Source organism: Nerophis lumbriciformis, linkage group LG22 (genome assembly GCF_033978685.3).
Source record: "Nerophis lumbriciformis linkage group LG22, RoL_Nlum_v2.1, whole genome shotgun sequence".
NCBI lineage: Eukaryota > Metazoa > Chordata > Actinopteri > Syngnathiformes > Syngnathidae > Nerophis > Nerophis lumbriciformis.
In genome coordinates this window covers 10718972-10737699 of record NC_084569.2, presented here as the reverse complement: position 1 = coordinate 10737699, position 18728 = coordinate 10718972, and the positions used below count along the sequence as shown (strand labels likewise).

The 18728-nt window shown below is 41.0% G+C and overlaps 1 protein-coding gene across 1 annotated transcript in view; it reads left to right on the top strand.

Moving 5' to 3' along the window:
* Positions 1–488: 488 nt before the first annotated feature.
* LOC133615088 (fascin-2-like) overlaps positions 489–18728 on the top strand; it is a 37908-nt gene continuing 19668 nt past the window's right edge. Inside the window, exons 1-2 of the mRNA XM_061973435.1 lie at positions 489–1674; positions 14281–14437. Of these exons, the coding sequence (XP_061829419.1) occupies positions 852–1674; positions 14281–14437 (980 nt within the window). The 5' untranslated portion in view covers positions 489–851. The remainder of the gene's footprint in view (positions 1675–14280; positions 14438–18728) is intronic.

Below are 18728 nucleotides of genomic sequence, written 5' to 3'. Positions count from 1 at the left end.
AATTATCTTATCAGACAAAAAATAAGCAAATATCACCCTTATTTGGGATACTCAATCTTACTTAGATTTCAGTTTTTGCATTCAAATGTGTGCAAATTCTTCTTGGTTAAACTCACAAACTGAAGCCTCTGCATTCACATGTTGCTGTATAGGTTTTGCTGAAAGAGCATGTGGCAACTCATATAAAGAAACCTTTGTTCGGTGCATGTGGGTCTTTCGGGAGCGCGAGCAAACCAAATACAATACACTAACCAATCTAATCAAAAAATCTCTGGAGTGATCACAGTAGAAAAAGAAGCACCTCTCCTCACTGGACATTTTCCAATTAGACTGTTGCTAACCAACAGATCTAAGCAAGGATAATCCAAGGGGGGTTATGTCGTCGGAGGAGCGACAATGCCAGGGGGGAAGCAGGGGGGGACTGCCTTTCAGCGTGCCCGTGAGACAGCTGACGAGAATTAAAGACAAGGACGAAAAAAAGGAGACGAGATGTGAGTAAATAAAGGGTAAAGTGCTTGGAGTGTGTTATCCTGGAATGGAAGAACGAGGAGGGGAGATTTGTAGTTGGTGCACCAGTATGTGACGTCAGCGGCTTGTTGGATTGAGGTGCTTTGTCCTGTTGATTTAATCCCAACTCATTAAGGAACTGCGAGCAAGTGTCTGCACAAGGTGGAGAGAAAGTGACTGGGCGGAAGAAGTGCTAAACAATCCATCAAGGGCGATGAGAAGAGCTTATTTATGACTTGAAGACACAAAAGGGAGAGAGAAATCTGTTATCCATTTTTTTACATTCTGGTCCTAAACCTCTTTACTTTTTCTTTTTTTTTGTATTTCGTGTGGCTTGGTCAAGCATGCCCACAAACGGAGTTAATAGAGCTCTGAAGCTCCAGTTTGGCCTCATCAACTATGAAAACCGCTACCTTACGGCGGAGGCTTTCGGCTTCAAAGTGAACGCCTCGGGGACCAGCATGAAGAAGAAGCAGATCTGGACCTTGGAGCAGGACGAGCACGATGGCCAGGTGGTGTTCCTCCGCAGCCACCTCGGACGCTACCTGGCTTCCGACAAAGACGGGAAGATCACATGTGGGGCCGAAGATCCTGATCCAGAGTGCCGGTTCCTGATTGTCCCCCAGTCTGACGGTCGCTGGGCGCTGCAGTCGGAGCCTTACCTGCGTTACTTTGGAGGCTCGGCCGATTACCTGTCCTGCTTTGCCCAGGTGATTGCGGAGCAAGAGCTCTGGGCTGTCCATTTGGCTCTGCACCCGCAAGCAAGTCTGTTCAGCGTCGCACGGAAGCGTTACGCCCATCTGTCTGCTTCCGATGGAGAGATCTCGGTAGACAGCAACATTCCCTGGGGGGTGGACTCTTTAGTCACCTTAGTGTACCAGGACGGCAAGTACAGCCTGAAAACCTGTGATAGCCGCTTCCTGAGTAACGACGGCAAACTGGTGAAGGAGAACACCAACACCACCAGCTTCACCCTGGAGCTGAAATCGGGCAAGCTGGCGTTTAAGGACTGTGGCGGCAAATATCTGACCCCGGTGGGTCCAACGGGTACGCTGCGCTCGGGACGGTGCTCCAAGCCGGGAAAAGATGAGCTCTTTGACCTCGAAGAAAGTCATCCACAAGTAACTTTTCAAGCAGCCAATAAGAGATTTGTCTCCGTCAAGCAAGGTAAAGCGACACAAGACCTGACTTTTTTTCTTTCCAGAAAAAGTTATACCGTATTTTTCGGAGTATAAGTCGCACCGGAGTATAAGGCGCACCTGCCAAAAATGCATAATAAAGAAAGAAAAAAACATATATAAGTCGCACTGGAGTATGTCGCATTTTTTGGGGAAATTTATTTGATAAAAGCCAACGCCAAGAATAGACATTTGAAAGGCAATCTAAAATAAATAAAGAATAGTGAACAACAGGCTGAATAAGTGTACGTTATATGAGGCATAAATAACCAACTGAGAACGTGCCTGGTATGTTAACGTAACATATTATGGTAAGAGTCATTCAAATAACTATAACATATAGAACATGCTATACGTTTACCAAACAATCTGTCACTCCTAATCACTAAATCCCATGAAATCTTATACGTCTAGTCCAGGGTTGCTCACACTTTTTCTGCAGGCGAGCTACTTTTCAATTGATCAAGTCGTGGGGATCTACCTCATTCATATATATAATTTATATCTACTTATTTATGAAATATATGTTTTTGTTAACAAGTTAAAGGTGTTTAATGATAATGCAAGCATGTTCAACACATACAGTTAATATTGTTAAAAAATTAAAGGTGTTTAATGATAATACAAGCATGTTTAATACATATAGTTAATATTGTTAACAAGTTAAAGGTGTTTAATGATAATGCAAGCATGTTTAACACATATAGTTAATATTGTTAACAAGTTAAAGGTGTTTAATGATAATACAAGCATGTTTAACACATAGTTAATATTGTTAATAAATTAAAGTTGTTTAATGATAATACAAGAATGTTTAATACATACAGTTAATATTGTTAACAACTTAAAGGTGTTTAAAGATAATACAAGCATGTTTAACACATATAGTTAAAATTGTTAACAAGTTAAAGGTGTTTAAAGATAATACAAGCATGTTTAACACATAGTTAATATTGTTAATAAATTAAAGGTGTTTAATGATAATACAAGTGTTTAATACATATAGTTAATATTGTTAACAACTTAAAGGTGTTTAAAGATAATACAAACATGTTTAACACATATAGTTAATATTGTTAACAAGTTAAAGGTGTTTAATGATAATACAAGCATGTTTAACACATATAGTTAATATTGTTAACAAGTTAAAGGTGTTTAATGATAATACAAGCATGTTTAACACATATAGTTCATATTGTTAAAAAGTTAAAGGTGTTTAAAGATAATACAAGCATGTTTAACACATATAGTTCATATTGTTAACAAGTTAAAGGTGTTTAAAGATAATACAAGCATGTTTAACACATATAGATTCCTTTCTTTCATGAAGACAAGAATATAAGTTGGTGTATTACCTGATTCTGATGACTTGCATTGATAGGAATCAGACAGTGGTGATGATAACGTCCGCATTTTTGAATGGAGGAGAAAAAAAGTCCTCCTTTCTGTCCAATACCACATGAAAGTGGTTGGTTTTTGGCATCTTATTTATCCAGCTTCCGTACTCCTTTGTATACACTTTACAAGAAATACATTGTCGGCAAACTCCGTAGCTTGCTAGAATGTGCACGCCAGCTTTCTGAGACTTATTTTGTTAGCGCAACTGTGCAACTGTGCAGTCGGTCTTTGGAGTTTTGACGACAGGTACTGCACCAGAGTCTGTTGAAATAAAGTGTTTCTCGCCTTTCAGTCGCTAATTTTAATGAGCTGGCAGCAGCCAGCGTCATCTCAGAAGACCCTCGGGTGCCGTGAATGTCAATCAAGTGACGAAAGTGACGTCATAGTGAAGATTTTTGATCGCTCATTTTTAGGACTATTTTTTTAATGCCTGGCTGGTGATCGACTGACACACCCTCCGAGATCGACCGGTGGCTCGCGATCGACGTAATGAGCACCCCTGGTCTAGTCTCTTACGTGAATGAGCTAAATAATATTATTTGACATTTTACGGTAATGTGTTAATCATTTCACACATAAGTCGCTCCTGAGTATAAGTCGCACCCCCCGGCCAAACTATGGAAAAAACTGCGACTTATAGTCCGAAAAATACGGTACTTGGTAATGAAACTCACATGAAGCAGCAAGATGGTAGTGCATTGCTTCAAACCAGTACTGCCAAATCTAAACTTTTTTTTAAATTAATAACACTTTTGAATTTTGATTAATCACAGTCAATCGCGGTAAGGTACTAGCTTGCATTGCAAAAATATTTTGCAATGTTTTACTTAAATACACGTCATTTTTGGTTATTATCTAAACCAGGGGTCGGCAACCCGCGGCTCTAGAGCCGCATGCGGCTCTTTAGCGCCGCCCTAGTGGCTCTCTGGAGCTTTTTCAGAAATGTATGAAAAATGGAAAAAGATGAGGGGAAAACAATCTATTTTTTGTTTTAATATGGTTTCTGTAGGAGGACAAACATGACACAAACCTCTCTAATTGTTACAAAGCACACTGTTTATATTAAACATGCTTCACTGATTCGAGTATTTGGCGAGCGCCGTTTTGTCCTACTAATTTTGACGGTCCTTGAACTCACCGTAGTTTGTTTACATGTATAACTTTCGAGGACGTGTTTTATGCCACTTCTTTTTCTGTCTCATTTTGTCCACCAAACTTTTAAGGTTGTGCATGAAAGGTGAGTTTTGTTGATGTTATTGACTTGTGTGGAGTGCTAATCAGACATATTTGATCACTGCATGACTGCAAGCTAATCGATGCTAACATGCTATTTAGGCTAGCTATATGTACATATTGCATCATAATGCCTCATTTGTAGCTATATTTGAGCTCATTTAGTTTCCTTTAAGTCCTCTTAATTCAGTTTATATCTCATGACACACTATCTGTATGTAATATGGCTTTTAATTTTTTGCGGCTCCAGACAGATTTTTTTTTTGTATTTTTGGTCCAATATGGCTCTTTCAACATTTTGGGTTGCCGACCCCTGATCTAAACGGTGTATTTTGAAGCGAAAATTGCCAGCGAGCACATCAAAGTCTCCTAACTCATCTTTGCAATGACGTATGCAATGACCTGACCCCTGGCCACATAGCATCCTGTGCCACCTTTCGGGGAACCATCCGTGGTTAAGGTAAATAAGCGTCAATATATACCTTGATGTTGCAGAAAAAAGACTATATATTTTTTTAACTGATTTCCGAACTCTAAATGGGTGAATTTTGGCGAATTAAACGCCTTTCTATTATTCGCTCTCGGGAAGCAATCCGCCATTTTCTCAAACACATCATTGTCGGTGTGTTGTCGGAGGGTGTAACAACACGAACAGGGACGGATTCAAGTTGCACCAGTGGCCCAAAGATGCGAAAGTGGCAAGAAATTGGACGAAATTTACTTATGCCACCGAAGATGATCAAGAGAAGAATATCGACCCTAGCTTCCCTGGCCTGCTGACATCAACTCCAAAACTGGACAGCTTTCAGGAAAAGAGAGCGGATGAGGGTATGTCTACAGAATATATTAATTGATGAAAACTTTATTCATTACTCGCGGTTTTACGTTAATTATTATACATAAACTGTGTTTACCAATAATTTAGCTTAAAATATATATATTTTTAAATCATTCGAGTACATTCGGGTAGTAATGCAGTATTTTGTGTCTATTTAGGTATGGTTAACCTGAGTGAAGTCTCCCCATTGTTTTGTTACAGGTGTTACAGGTTGTTAGTTGTTAGTTTCCTTTAATGCCAAACAAACACAAACCAATCGTTGGTGAGAAGGCGATCGCCGAATTCATCCTCGCTTTCTCCCGTGTCGCTGGCTGTCGTGTCGTTTTCGTCGGTTTCGCTTGCATACGGTTCAAACCGATATGGCTCAATAGCTTCAGTTTCTTCTTCAATTTCGTTTTCGCTACCTGCCTCAACACTACAACCATCCGTTTCAATACATGCGTAATCTGTTGAATCGCTTAAGCCGCTGAAATCCGAGTCTGAATCCAAGCTAATGTCGCTATACCTTGCTGTTCTATCCGCCATGTTTGTTTGTGTTGGCTTCACTATGTGACGTCACAGGAAAATGGACGAATGTATATAACGATGGTTAAAATCAGGCACTTTGAAGGTTTTTTTAGGGATATTGCGTGATGGGTAAAATTTTGAAAAAAACTTCGAAAAATATAATAAGCCACTGGGAACTGATTTTTAATGGTTTTAACCCTTCTGAAATTGTGATAATGTTCCCCTTTAATGTACCAGCATGTATAAAGGAGATTCTTAACTGTCAGGGGTTGGAATTGGGGGTTAAATCACCAAAATGATTCCCGAGCGTGGCCACCGTTGCTGCTCACTGCTCCCCTCACCCCCCATGGGGTGGAACAAGGGGATGGGTCAAATGCAAAGGGTAATTTCACCACACCGAGTGTGTGTGACTATCAGTGGTACTTTAACTTTAGCCTTGATCTTCATCAACCACATACTGTATACTTTTCTACTATCCGTGTTAGGCTAACATTTAATTAAAAACATGTTGCAAGGTTCAGTTATGAAAGAATCCTTGCTTCCACAAAAAATACAATGTATTATGTCCATCCATCCATCCATCCATCTTCTTCCGCTTATCCGAGGTCGGGTCGCGAGGGCAGCAGCCTAAGCAGGGAAGCCCAGACTTCCCTCTCCCCAGCCACTTCGTCCAACTCTTCCTGTGGGACCCCGAGGCGTTCCCAGGCCAGCCGGGAGACATAGTCTTCCCAACGTGTCCTGGGTCTTCCCCGCGGCCTCCTACCGGTCGGACGTGGAGGGAGGCGTTCGGTTGGCATCCTGACCAGATGCCCGAACCACCTCATCTGGCTCCTCTCGATGTGGAGGAGCAGCGGCTTTACTTTGAGCTCCCCCCGGATGGCAGAGCTTCTCACCCTATCTCTAAGGGAGAGCCCCGCCACCCGGCGGAGGAAACTCATTTCGGCCGCTTGTACCCGTGATCTTGTCCTTTCGGTCATAACCCAAAGCTCATGACCATAGGTGAGGATGGGAACGTAGATCGACCGGTAAATTGAGAGCTTTGCCTTCCGGCTCAGCTCCTTCTTCACCACAACGGATCGATACAGCGTCCGCATTACTGAAGACGCCGCACCGATCCGCCTGTCGATCTCACGATCCACTCTTCCCTCACTCGTGAACAAGACTCCGAGGTACTTGAACTCTTCCACTTGGGGCAAGATCTCCTCCCCAACCCGGAGATGGCACTCCACCCTTTTCCGGGCGAGAACCATGGACTCGGACTTGGAGGTGCTGATTCTCATCCCAGTCGCTTCACACTCAGCTGCGAACCGATCCAGTGAGAGCTGAAGATCCTGGCCAGATGAAGCCATCAGGACCACATAATCTGCAAAAAGCAGAGACCTAATCCTGCAGCCACCAAACCAGATCCCCTCAACGCCTTGACTGCGCCTAGAAATTCTGTCCAAAAAAGTTATGAACAGAATCGGTGACAAAGGGCAGCCTTGGCGCAGTCCAACCCTCACTGGAAACGTGTCCGACTTACTACCGGCAACGCGGACCAAGCTCTGGCACTGATCATACAGGGAGCGGACTGCCACAATCAGACAGTCCGATACCCCATACTCTCTGAGCACTCCCCACAGGACTTCCCGAGGGACACGGTCAAATGCCTTCTCCAAGTCCACTAAACACATGTAGACTGGTTGGGCAAACTCCCATGCACCCTCAAGGACCCTGCCGAGAGTATAGAGCTGGTCCACAGTTCCACGACCAGGACGAAAACTACACTGTTCCTCCTGAATCCGAGGTTCGACTATCCGGCGTAGCCTCCTCTCCAGTACACCCGAATAGACCTTACCGGGAAGGCTGAGGAGTGTGATCCCACGATAGTTAGAACACACCCTCCGGTTCCCCTTCTTAAAGAGAGGAACCACCACCCCGGTCTGCCAATCCAGAGGTACCGCCCCTGATGTCCACGCGATGCTGTATTTTAGTAACAGTGCTATTTACGTACTTAGTACAGTTGTCTCAAAAATACAATTCCAGAGTCCTGCTATGTTTCTGGCTTGCAGAAGCCCAGACTATACAAGAACTGCAGATGTAAGCAGTACAAATCGGTACATGTTCCACATAAACCTTAATAACATTGAACCAAGGTTCATTGTCATCTTGAAATACACAACAGGAATCTTCCGGGAGCACAAATATGTTCTTGATTATTGCGCTTTTCTCTCTAACAACTACCAACAGGTCTAAATGTATCACAATAAATATCAGCGTAGGTTGAGTTTGTGTATGTTGAGTTTACGCATCGAGGAGCTTATTTACAATTACTCTAATTACTCACATGCGGCACAGCATAATTAATTAAAATATAAACCGTGTAATGTAAAAAGGTGGATTAATGAATGCAAATGTACATGAAAATATACTAGTGAAGGGTTCTTGTTTTATCTTATTGAGAGTAACAATCCTGAATCACTAAACCAAATCTTTCTACGCTTTCACAACACACTACAGTAGGGAAAGTGAAATATACTTAAATATATTTAAAAAAAATACTTAGGATGCCATCACTTTTGCAAGACTACTTTGTAATTTGCTACTGGTTTAAGACCAGTGTTGGGACTAACGCGTTACAAAGTAACGCGTTACTGTAACGCCGTTAGATTCGGCGGTAACTAGTAATCTAACGCGTTATTTTTTTATATTCAGTAATTCAGTTACCGTTACTACATGATGCGTTACTGCGTTATTTTACGTTACTTTTTTTGTAGTATAAAGTGTGTTTTATCGGAGGGCTGCTGTGTCATCGTTCTGATTCTTCTTGTGTCACAAGTCGGAGAAGAGAGAGAGACATGCGCTCTGTGTGTGAGAGTGAGTGTGAGTGTGTGGAGGGAGGAGAGGGGGGAGGGGGGCGTGTCTGATCATGGCGGAGCCAGAAGTCGAGTTTGCTAACATGGAGATATTTTCACTACTTTTCTTTTGTCGAGCACAAAGAAAATAACAATTTAGTTAAATGTAAATTGTGCTTTGGATCAAAGATCCCATCTACTGCCCAAAACAGCAATTCAAATCTGCTGAAACAAGCTACATAGCAACATGCTTCGACGAAGCTAGTAAAGAGAGACAGAGACTCCAATGACACTTCACCACGTAAGGATTAACTCTGCCTCTGCTCATCTTTCAGAACTGAAGGTACACACACTCTGTCAATCATAAAGAGGGATGCTAGTGGGCCAGGCCAATCTTTCCTTATCTCTAAACTAAAACTGGGGAAATGTGTAGAGTGTTCTGGGCTTCAGACATGATTTTGTGTCAGAATTTCTTGAGGAAAAAATGCCTGGTTAGGCTTTGTGTATGTAGTGTGTGCCTTTCTTGCTTTACAGCTATGCTGTTATTATGCTGTTTGTTACTTATGTATGTTATGTTGCAGCTATTTAAAATAGTTTTGTCAATTTGTTCTGGCCAGAAACAAATTGGCCTTTGTAACATATCTTTGTCTTTGTGTGTTGTATGTCGACCGCATTGCTTAGCAGAGTTCAGTGATACAAATGTATGTCAAGTTGATCAACACATTGTATTATTCTCCAGTGCAATAACAGTACTGAAATAAAGGCTAAAAGGGCATTAATTGGAGCTTTAAAAAAAAAAGAAGAAAAAAATAAGTAACTAAATAGTTACTTTTCACAGTAACGCATTACTTTTTGGTGTAAGTAACTGAGTTAGTAACTGAGTTACTTTTGAAATGAAGTAACTAGTAACTATAACTAGTTACTGTTTTTCAGTAACTAACCCAACACTGTTTAAGACAGGGATCTAACTTTTCTGGATCTTTACATCAACCGAAGTTAACCGTTAAATGTTATGGTGGTAAAAGATTAATTAAGTTTTACAGACCTCCTTTAGGGAAAATGTGTTCCTAAATCAGAACAACTTGGGGGACGATTACCATTTCACAACGAGTTATTTGACCGTATTTTATTCATGTATTTATTTGACAGGGACAGTACAATTAAACAATGCTACCCACAGGTAACCGATGTCAAAGTACATAGGACTTCTAGCCACTGGCTAACTTGCAAGCCTTGTCCCAGAGGGTCCACTGCATTAATTTGTCATGATCCGTGGTCCGGATCATGTTTTGTTTAGTTATGCTGTTAGTTTTGGACTTCCTTAGTTCCTGGTTTCACTTCCTTGTTTGAGTTTGTTTTGTTTCCATGGTTACCCATTAGTTTCACCTGTTCCACGTTTGGACTCACACACACCTGTCACCAATCATGTCACTTGTTATTTAAGCTTACCTTTGTTCATTACTCGTTCTGCCTGCATTGTCGTTATGTCACACTGGTTCATGTCTCGTTTTGACCAAGTAAGTTTCCATGTCCATGTCCTAGTTTCTGTTAATTAGCAGCTTCTTGTGTTTTAGGCACACTTGCCTTTTTTGGATGTATTTTTGTGTTTTGTGGTAGTGAGTGATTTATGTCAATAAATCCAAGCCTACCTCCATGTTGTCGTCCGGAGCCGTCTCTTTTGCGTTGGAAGAACAACCCCGCAGCTAGCTGCGACCCCCATGTGACATAATTATTATGATCAGTCTGTGCAATACCGTATTTTTCGGACTATAAGTCGCAGTTTTTACATTACCGTAAAATATCAAATAATATTATATAGCTCATTCACGTAAGAGACTAGACGTATAAGATTTCATCGGATTTAGCGATTAGGAGTAGAGATGTCCGATAATATATAAACAGTGTGGTTTTCGTCCTGGTCGTGGAACTGTGGACCAGCTCTATACTCTCGGCAGGGTCCTTGAGGGTGCATGGGAGTTTGCCCAACCAGTCTACATGTGTTTTGTGGACTTGGAGAAGGCATTCGACCGTGTCCCTCGGGAAGTCCTGTGGGGAGTGCTCAGAGAGTATGGGGTATCGGACTGTCTGATTGTGGCAGTCCGCTCCCTGTATGATCAGTGTCAGAGCTTGGTCCGCATTGCCGGCAGTAAGTCGGACACGTTTCCAGTGAGGGTTGGACTCCGCCAAGGCTGCCCTTTGTCACCGATTCTGTTCAGAACTTTTATGGACAGAATTTCTAGTTCGCAGTCAAGGCGTTGAGGGGATCTGGTTTGGTGGCTGCAGGATTAGGTCTCTGCTTTTTGCAGATGATGTGGTCCTAATGGCTTCATCTGGCCAAGATCTTCAGCTCTCACTGGATCGGTTCGCAGCCAAGTGTGAAGCGACTGGGATGAGAATCAGCACCTCCAAGTCCGAGTCCATGGTTCTCGCCCGGAAAAGGGTGGAGTGCCATCTCCGGGTTAGGGAGGAGATCTTGCCCCAAGTGGAGGAGTTCAAGTACCTCGGAGTCTTGTTCACGAGTGAGGGAAGAGTGCATCGTGAGATCGACAGGCGGATCGGTGCGGCGTCTTCAGTAATGCGGACGCTGTATCGATCCGTTGTGGTGAAGAAGGAGCTGAGCCGGAAGGCAATGCTCTTAATTTACCGGTCGATCTACGTTCCCATCCTCACCTATAGTCATGAGCTTTGGGTTATGACCGAAAGGACAAGATCACGGGTACAAGCGGCCGAAATGAGTTTCCTCCGCCGGGTGGCGGGGCTCTCCCTTAGAGATAGGGTGAGAAGCTCTGCCATTTGGGGGGAGCTCAAAGTAAAGCCGCTGCTCCTCCACATGGAGAGGAGCCAGATGAGGTGGTTCGGGCATCTGGTCAGGATGCCACCCGAACGCCTCCCTAGGGAGGTGTTTAGGGCACGTCCGACCGGTAGGAGGCCGCGGGGAAGACCCAGGACACATTGGGAAGACTATGTCTCCCGGCTGGCCTGGGAACGCCTCGGGGTCCCACAGGAAGAGCTGGACGAAGTGGCTGGGGTGAGGGAAGTCTGGGCTTCCCTGCTTAGGCTGCTGCCCCCGCGACCCGACCTCGGATAAGCGGAAGAAGATGGATGGATGGATGCTTTCATTGAGCTGTTTTATAGCAATTGAGTTAACCTGGCGGCCAGACAAATATGATACTTCGGCACCATCACAGATGAATAAAGTCGTTGAAAAGCAAGCCAGTACAGTTTATGGGTCTTAGTGAGGAATAGCTCAGTTTATCTTGTGTGCTTGCGCCTGAATGGTCATCAGCCCCGCTGTGGAGGTAATTGTGGTAATGGGCTTTGGCACTTCAACTGTATCCCCATTTAAGATAACGCGGCGAGAAAATGACTCCGGTCATCCGCTACAGGTCAATAAACGCCATGACGCCTTGATTGTACAGTATTCACTCTTTACCAGCATCCATTGAAAATATGGTTCTCAGTTCTCCGCACGGAATCTGCCATGTTCGCAATGACTAATAGAGCTCGTCCTTGCGTCAACCGGCAAGATTGTGATCTGTTCAGTCCTGTAAAAGTACTCATGCGAGTAATGTGAAAAGACGCGCTCTTGAGCAAGGTCAATTGCGACACGCATCTCGACCGTAGTCAATAACGCGTCGTGTTTCTGCAACGCTCATCCGTGTAGCGAGGAATAGCATTTCCAAAGTGGAGTGCGCAGGGACCTCGTGGCAAGTTTCATGTTTTTTAAGAACAGGGCACCGAAAGCTGCTTAGCGGGCCCTGCAGTGAAGATTTGCATTTCACCACTCAGGGAATTACAGCAGGCGAATGAACAGGAAGGGTGGAGGGGTGACTGCAGGGGGATTAGGGTTGTAACAGGCTTAAGAGAGAGGTTGGAGGATATTTCTGTGGCATCTAATTTGACCTGCAGCAGACACGGTTCGGTTATACGCGTCTGCGAGTGTATTCTTCACCACCTGACACAACCAACCAGACAGTGCTAATTCATGCGGATTAAGTATATAACATTGGATTGGCTGTAAGCGAGGTGCCGACCCCCCCCCAAGAAAGTTAAAGTTGATATCGTACATAATTATTTGCAATAATACAAACCCTGTTTCCATATGAGTTGGGAAATTGTGATAGATGTAAATATAAACGGAATACAAAGATTTGCAAATCATTTTCAACCCATATTCAGTTGAATATGCTACAAAGACAACATATTTGATGTTCAAACTGATAAACATTTTTTTTTTTTTGCAAATACTCATTAACTTTAGTTAACGTGACAAAGAAGTTGGGAAAGGTGGCAATAAATACTGATAAAGTTGAGGAATGCTCATCAAACACTTATTTGGAACATCCCACAGGTGAACAGGCAAATTGGGAACAGGTGGGTGCCATGATTGGGTATAAAAGTAGATTCCATGAAATGCTCAGTCATTCACAAACAAGGATGGGGCGAGGGTCACCTCTTTGTCAACAAATGCGTGAGCAAATTGTTGAACAGTTTAAGAAAAACCTTTCTCAACCAGCTATTGCAATGAATTTAGGGATTTCATCATCTACGGTCCGTAGTATCATCAAAGGGTTCAGAGAATCTGGAGAAATCACTGCACGTAAGCAGCTAAGCCCGTGACATTCGATCCCTCAGGCTGTACCGCATCAACAAGCGACATCAGTGTGTAAAAGATATCACCACATGGGCTCAGGAACACTTCAGAAACCCACTGTCAGTAACTACAGTTGGTCGCTACATCTGTAAGTGCAAGTTAAAACTCTCCTATGCAAGGCGAAAACCGTTTATCAACAACACCCAGAAACGGCGTCGGCTTCGCTGGGCCTGAGCTCATCTAAGATGGACTGATACAAAGTGGAAAAGTGTTCTGTGGTCTGACGAGTCCACATTTCAAATTGTTTTTGGAAACTGTGGACGTCGTTTCCTCCGGACCAAAGAGGAAAAGAACCATCCAGATTGTTATAGGCGCAAAGTTGAAAAGCCAGCATCTGTGATGGTATGGGGGTGTATTAGTGCCCAAGACATGGGTAACTTACACATATGTGAAGGCGCCATTAATGCTGAAAGGTACATACAGGTTTTGGAGCAACATATGTTGCCATCCAAGCAACGTTACCATGGACGCCCCTGCTTATTTCAACAAGACACGCCCCCCCACCACAGACAGATTTTTTTTTCTCACCCCCCCTAGCGTTTACCTGTTTTTCATCTTTTTTGTAAGGGGCGCCGGAAATTGGCAGACCCGTCAGCAATCCACGTTCTGTCTCCCTGTAATATTTGTCTGCTCTTGAATAGGATTGTGCTGAAAATCTTAATTTCCCCTCTGGTATTATTAAAGTATTTCTGATTCTGATTATAACAATACTGTATGTCATAAAATGGTAGTGGACAAGATCCCAAATTAGATGTCCATCTATAAACCGAAGTACATAACAGGTGGAATGCTGCAACACTCTCAAAGGACAGGCTGGCAATGTTAACACGTTGGTCTCTGCACCTCAAGACAAGTGAGAAGAGAATGAAGACCTCTGCCAAGACTTGGTCTCTTGCAAAGTAAATGAGCAAACAAGCTACGTGATTTATGATTTTCTGAGCTAAAGTACTTTTATGTTCAAGATGCATTCCCTCTCAAACGTTAGTTACAACCTAATTTGATGAGATTTGACTGAGACATAAGTGAGGAAGGAAAACTTGATATACATAAAAATGGTGTGACCCAGAAATGCAATTGTTATCCACTACAAAACAGAGATAATCAGACCAATCTTCTCTGTCTTGATTCCAGGCGTAAGTATTTCAGCCAATCAAGATGTGGACACGGACATGGAGACATTCCAGATGGAGATTGACAAAAAGAGCAAAAAGTCCATTTTCAGGACCAACGGGGGATCCTACTGGACACTAGTGACTCACGGAGAGATTCAGTCGACTGCATCGGAAATGTGAGTAGCCTTTCCAGTCATAAATACTAGACTGTATGTAGATGAGATGAAAGAAAATGCAGTCAGTAGAGGTAACTTGAAGACACAGCGCCATACAAATGACAATGGAATGTTTTAACCCAGATTTAATTAAAACGGTGCCGATGGCAGTGTAGTGGTTCACATAGTTGACGTTTAATCAGCTGGTGTTGGATCCATTCTTTCTTAAAAGGGATCTGGAATTTTGCCTATCATTCGCAGTCATTATGAGAGACAAGAAGACATATTTATATATATATTTAAATAAATTTTAACTCGTAAATAAAAGTCAGATTACAATGGAGTTAATGGGAGGTTCTCTATTCTGCTCACAAAGCCATCTAAATCAGCCGATTGGTACCGGGCCGCACAAGAAATAAAAAATAAAAATAAAAAAATAAATATATACAGTGTATATATATATATACAGTATGTATATATATATATATATATATATATATATTTTTTTTTTTTCATTAAATCAACATAAAAAACACAATATATACATTATATATCAATATATATCAATACAGTCTGCAGGGATACAGTCCGTAAGCACACATGGTACCGGGCCGCGGACCGATTGGTACCGGGCCGCACAAGAAATAAAATAAATAAATAAATAAATAAATAAATAAATTTAAAAAATAAATATATATATATATATATATATATATATATATATATATATATATATATATGTATATATGTATATATTGTGTTTTTTATGTTGATTTAATGTAAAAAAAAAAAAATATATATATATACTGTATATATATATATATATATATATATATATATATATATATATATATATATATATATATATATATATATTTATTTATTTATTTATTTTTTATTTCTTGTGCGGCCCGGTACCATGTGTGCTTACGGACTGTATCCCTGCAGACTGTATTGATATATATTGATATATAATGTATATATTGTGTTTTTTATGTTGATTTAATGAAAAAAATAAAAAATAAAAAATAAAAAATAAAAATATATATATATATATATATATATTTTTTTTTTTTTTAAAAACAAAAATATATATATATATATATATATATATATATATATATATATATATATATATATATTTTTTTTTTTTTTTTCATTAAATCAACATAAAAAACACAATATATACATTATATATCAATATATATCAATACAGTCTGCAGGGATACAGTCCGTAAGCACACATGGTACCGGGCCGCACAAGAAATAAAAAATAAATAAATAAATATATATATATATATATATATATATATATATATATATATATATTTATTTTTTATTTTTTTTTAAATCAACATAAAAACACAATATATACATTATATATCAATATATATCAATACTGTCTGCAGGGATACAGTCCGTAAGCACACATGATTGTATTTTTTTATGACAAAAAATAAATAAATAAAAATAAATAAAATACCATAACCCCCTCCCCGGTCCGTGGGACAAATTTTCAAGCGTTGACCGGTCCGCAGCTACAAAAAAGTTGGGGACCACTTCTCTAAATAACCATTCAAAAGCGACATCATTACTCCATTTACATTTTGTAATCTGAATATTAACCATGTATTAGTGATATTGCTATTAAAAGCGCTAAAACAGAACACATATTTTAGCTTGTTGCTGCTGTATTGACTTCATGAGCTGGTGAGCTGCTTTCTCGCCTCTGTGCGGGTGAAAGTTTATTCTAGATCATAAATAATGCCTCTCACCTGGACAGTGGAAGGATGAGGTCATAATCCGACAAGTTGGTCAACTTTGGCCTCCAATTTAGACCCGGAAATGGTCTAGTGAGTTGTTATTCATCTAAACGGGAATATATCAACATCCTATCCTTTTGGCAGCAGACATTATACAGTAAGTTATTGTTTTATTATGTTTGTTTGGGTCTAATGAAGTCTGCAGTGAGTAGTAATCAGTGATGTCGAAGGAACAAGCGAACGTCATGATGCGATTTTAAAATTAATGCGGCGCTGTATGCTTAGAATGAGCAAAATATTACATGTTATTATGAATGTGCCTGTTACTACATTACATATACACTTACAGTGTGTGTGGATGTTTTTAGAGCACTTTATAGGCAGAAAAGAGTGACTCCCATTGGCTACATTGTAAACAGACTTTTGATCGTATTTATTTACCGTATTTTCCGGACCATAGGGCGCACCGGGTTATAAGGCGCACTGCCGATGAGTGGGTCTAGTCAGGTCTATATTCATGCAAAAGGCACACCGGATTATAGGGCGCATTAAAAGAGTCATATTATAAAAAAAAAAATTCTAAATGTAAAAGACTTCCTTGTGGTCTACATAACATGTAATGGTGGTTTTTTGGTCAAAATGTGATGATGTTTTACAGATCATCTTCAAGCCGCTTTCTGACAGTCGCTTCCGGATGCGCCGTTTTGTGGGCGGTCTGATTTACGTGGCTCACCTTCGGCAGCGTCTTCTCCCCGTCATCTTTGTTGTAGCGGTGTAGCGTGCAAGGACGGGTGTGGAAGAAGTGCCAAAAGATGGAGCTAACTGTTTTAATGACATTCAGACTTTACATCAATCAATAACGGAGCAGCAACAACAAGGCCAGAAATGTGTCCCGTGAAAAACCGTCCAACCGGAACTCTCTAATAACTAAAGTTCCTTGGGTGAATAATGTAAACTCACTACACCGGTATGTTTTAGCGCTTTCATGGCGAGTTTACTGACGGATATACGTAAGAACTTTACACTAATTTATATTAGAAATGGCAACAGCGGAGGATGAATGTCACATAACAAGAAGATAGAAAAAAAGAAGAAGCTTATCGACTTCGGTGTCGGCACGGACTACAAAGACGGAACCGCGATCTTTCAGGATTTATGCAGATCCCAAATACAGATCAGCAGGTACCAGAAGGTAAGAAAAGTTGCCTTTGCATAATATTGCGAAACAAAACACCAGATAATATGTCTTACCTTATACACACACCATATTAATACTCGTATGTTTAATGCGCCGACAATCCATCATGCGGTGCGGCTTCGTAGCTTACCGAAGTCGTACGAAAACATTTTGATTGATTTTTGAGCGCCGTGTGTAATGTTCTATATTTTCAATGAAACATATAAAATGTTGGTGTTGTTTTTTTTATTTTTTTTATTTTTATTTATTTATTTATTTTTATTAAATCAACATAGAAAAAACACACGATACACTTTCAACTAGTGCAGGGGTCGGCAACCTTTACCACTCAAAGAGCCATTTTGACTCGTTTCACAAAATAAAGAAAACAATGGGAGCCACAAAACTCTTTTGAAATTTAAAATGAAATACCACTGCATACAAAGTTGTTTTTTTTGCTTTGTGCTATGTATTAACCAGGGGTCTCAGACACGCGGCTTGCACCTTAATATGAAAATGTAATGTTAGTGCGGCCCGCAAGTTTTATATGAATGCCGCTCGACAGCATCACACTTGCCAACCCTCCCAATAATTCCGGGAGACTCACAAATTTTCAGAGCAACTATTCTCTCAAATGTACAATAACAATAATAAGGGCGTGCAATGATGGCACTACCTTTAGCGCACTCTAAAACCTGTACAAACAGCTTGCCAGCACAGTCACGTATTGTAGACACACATAAGTGACTGCAAGGCATACTTGTTCAATAGCCATACAGGTCACACTGAGGGTGCCCGTTTAAACAACTTTAACACTGTTACAAATATGCGCCACACTGTGAACCCACACCAAACAAGACACAAAACACATTTCGGAGAACATCCGCACCGTAACATAACATAAACACAACAGAACAAATACCCAGAATCCCATGCATCCCTAACTCTTCCGGGCTACATTATACACCCCCGCTACCACCAAACCCACCCTCCGTGCGTCGGTTGAGGTGGGCGGGGTTCGGGGGGGGGCGGGGTTTGGTGGTAGCGGGGGTGTATAATGTAGCCCGGAAGAGTTAGGGATGCATGGGATTCTGGGTATTTGTTCTGTTGTGTTTATGTTATGTTACGGTGCGGATGTTCTCCGAAATGTGTTTGTCATTCTTGTTTGGTGTGGGTTCACAGTGTGGCAACACACACCTTCATTCATGTACACTGGAAAAAAAATAAAAATAAATAAAAAAAGTACAGTCCAGATTATATTCAGGTAACTCAAAATTAGGGAACACAACACCAGATATCATATAATCTATAAACATAATTACACTTTCAACATAAGCCTTTGAGGACTTCCCATCTTTTTTTTAATGTTTTT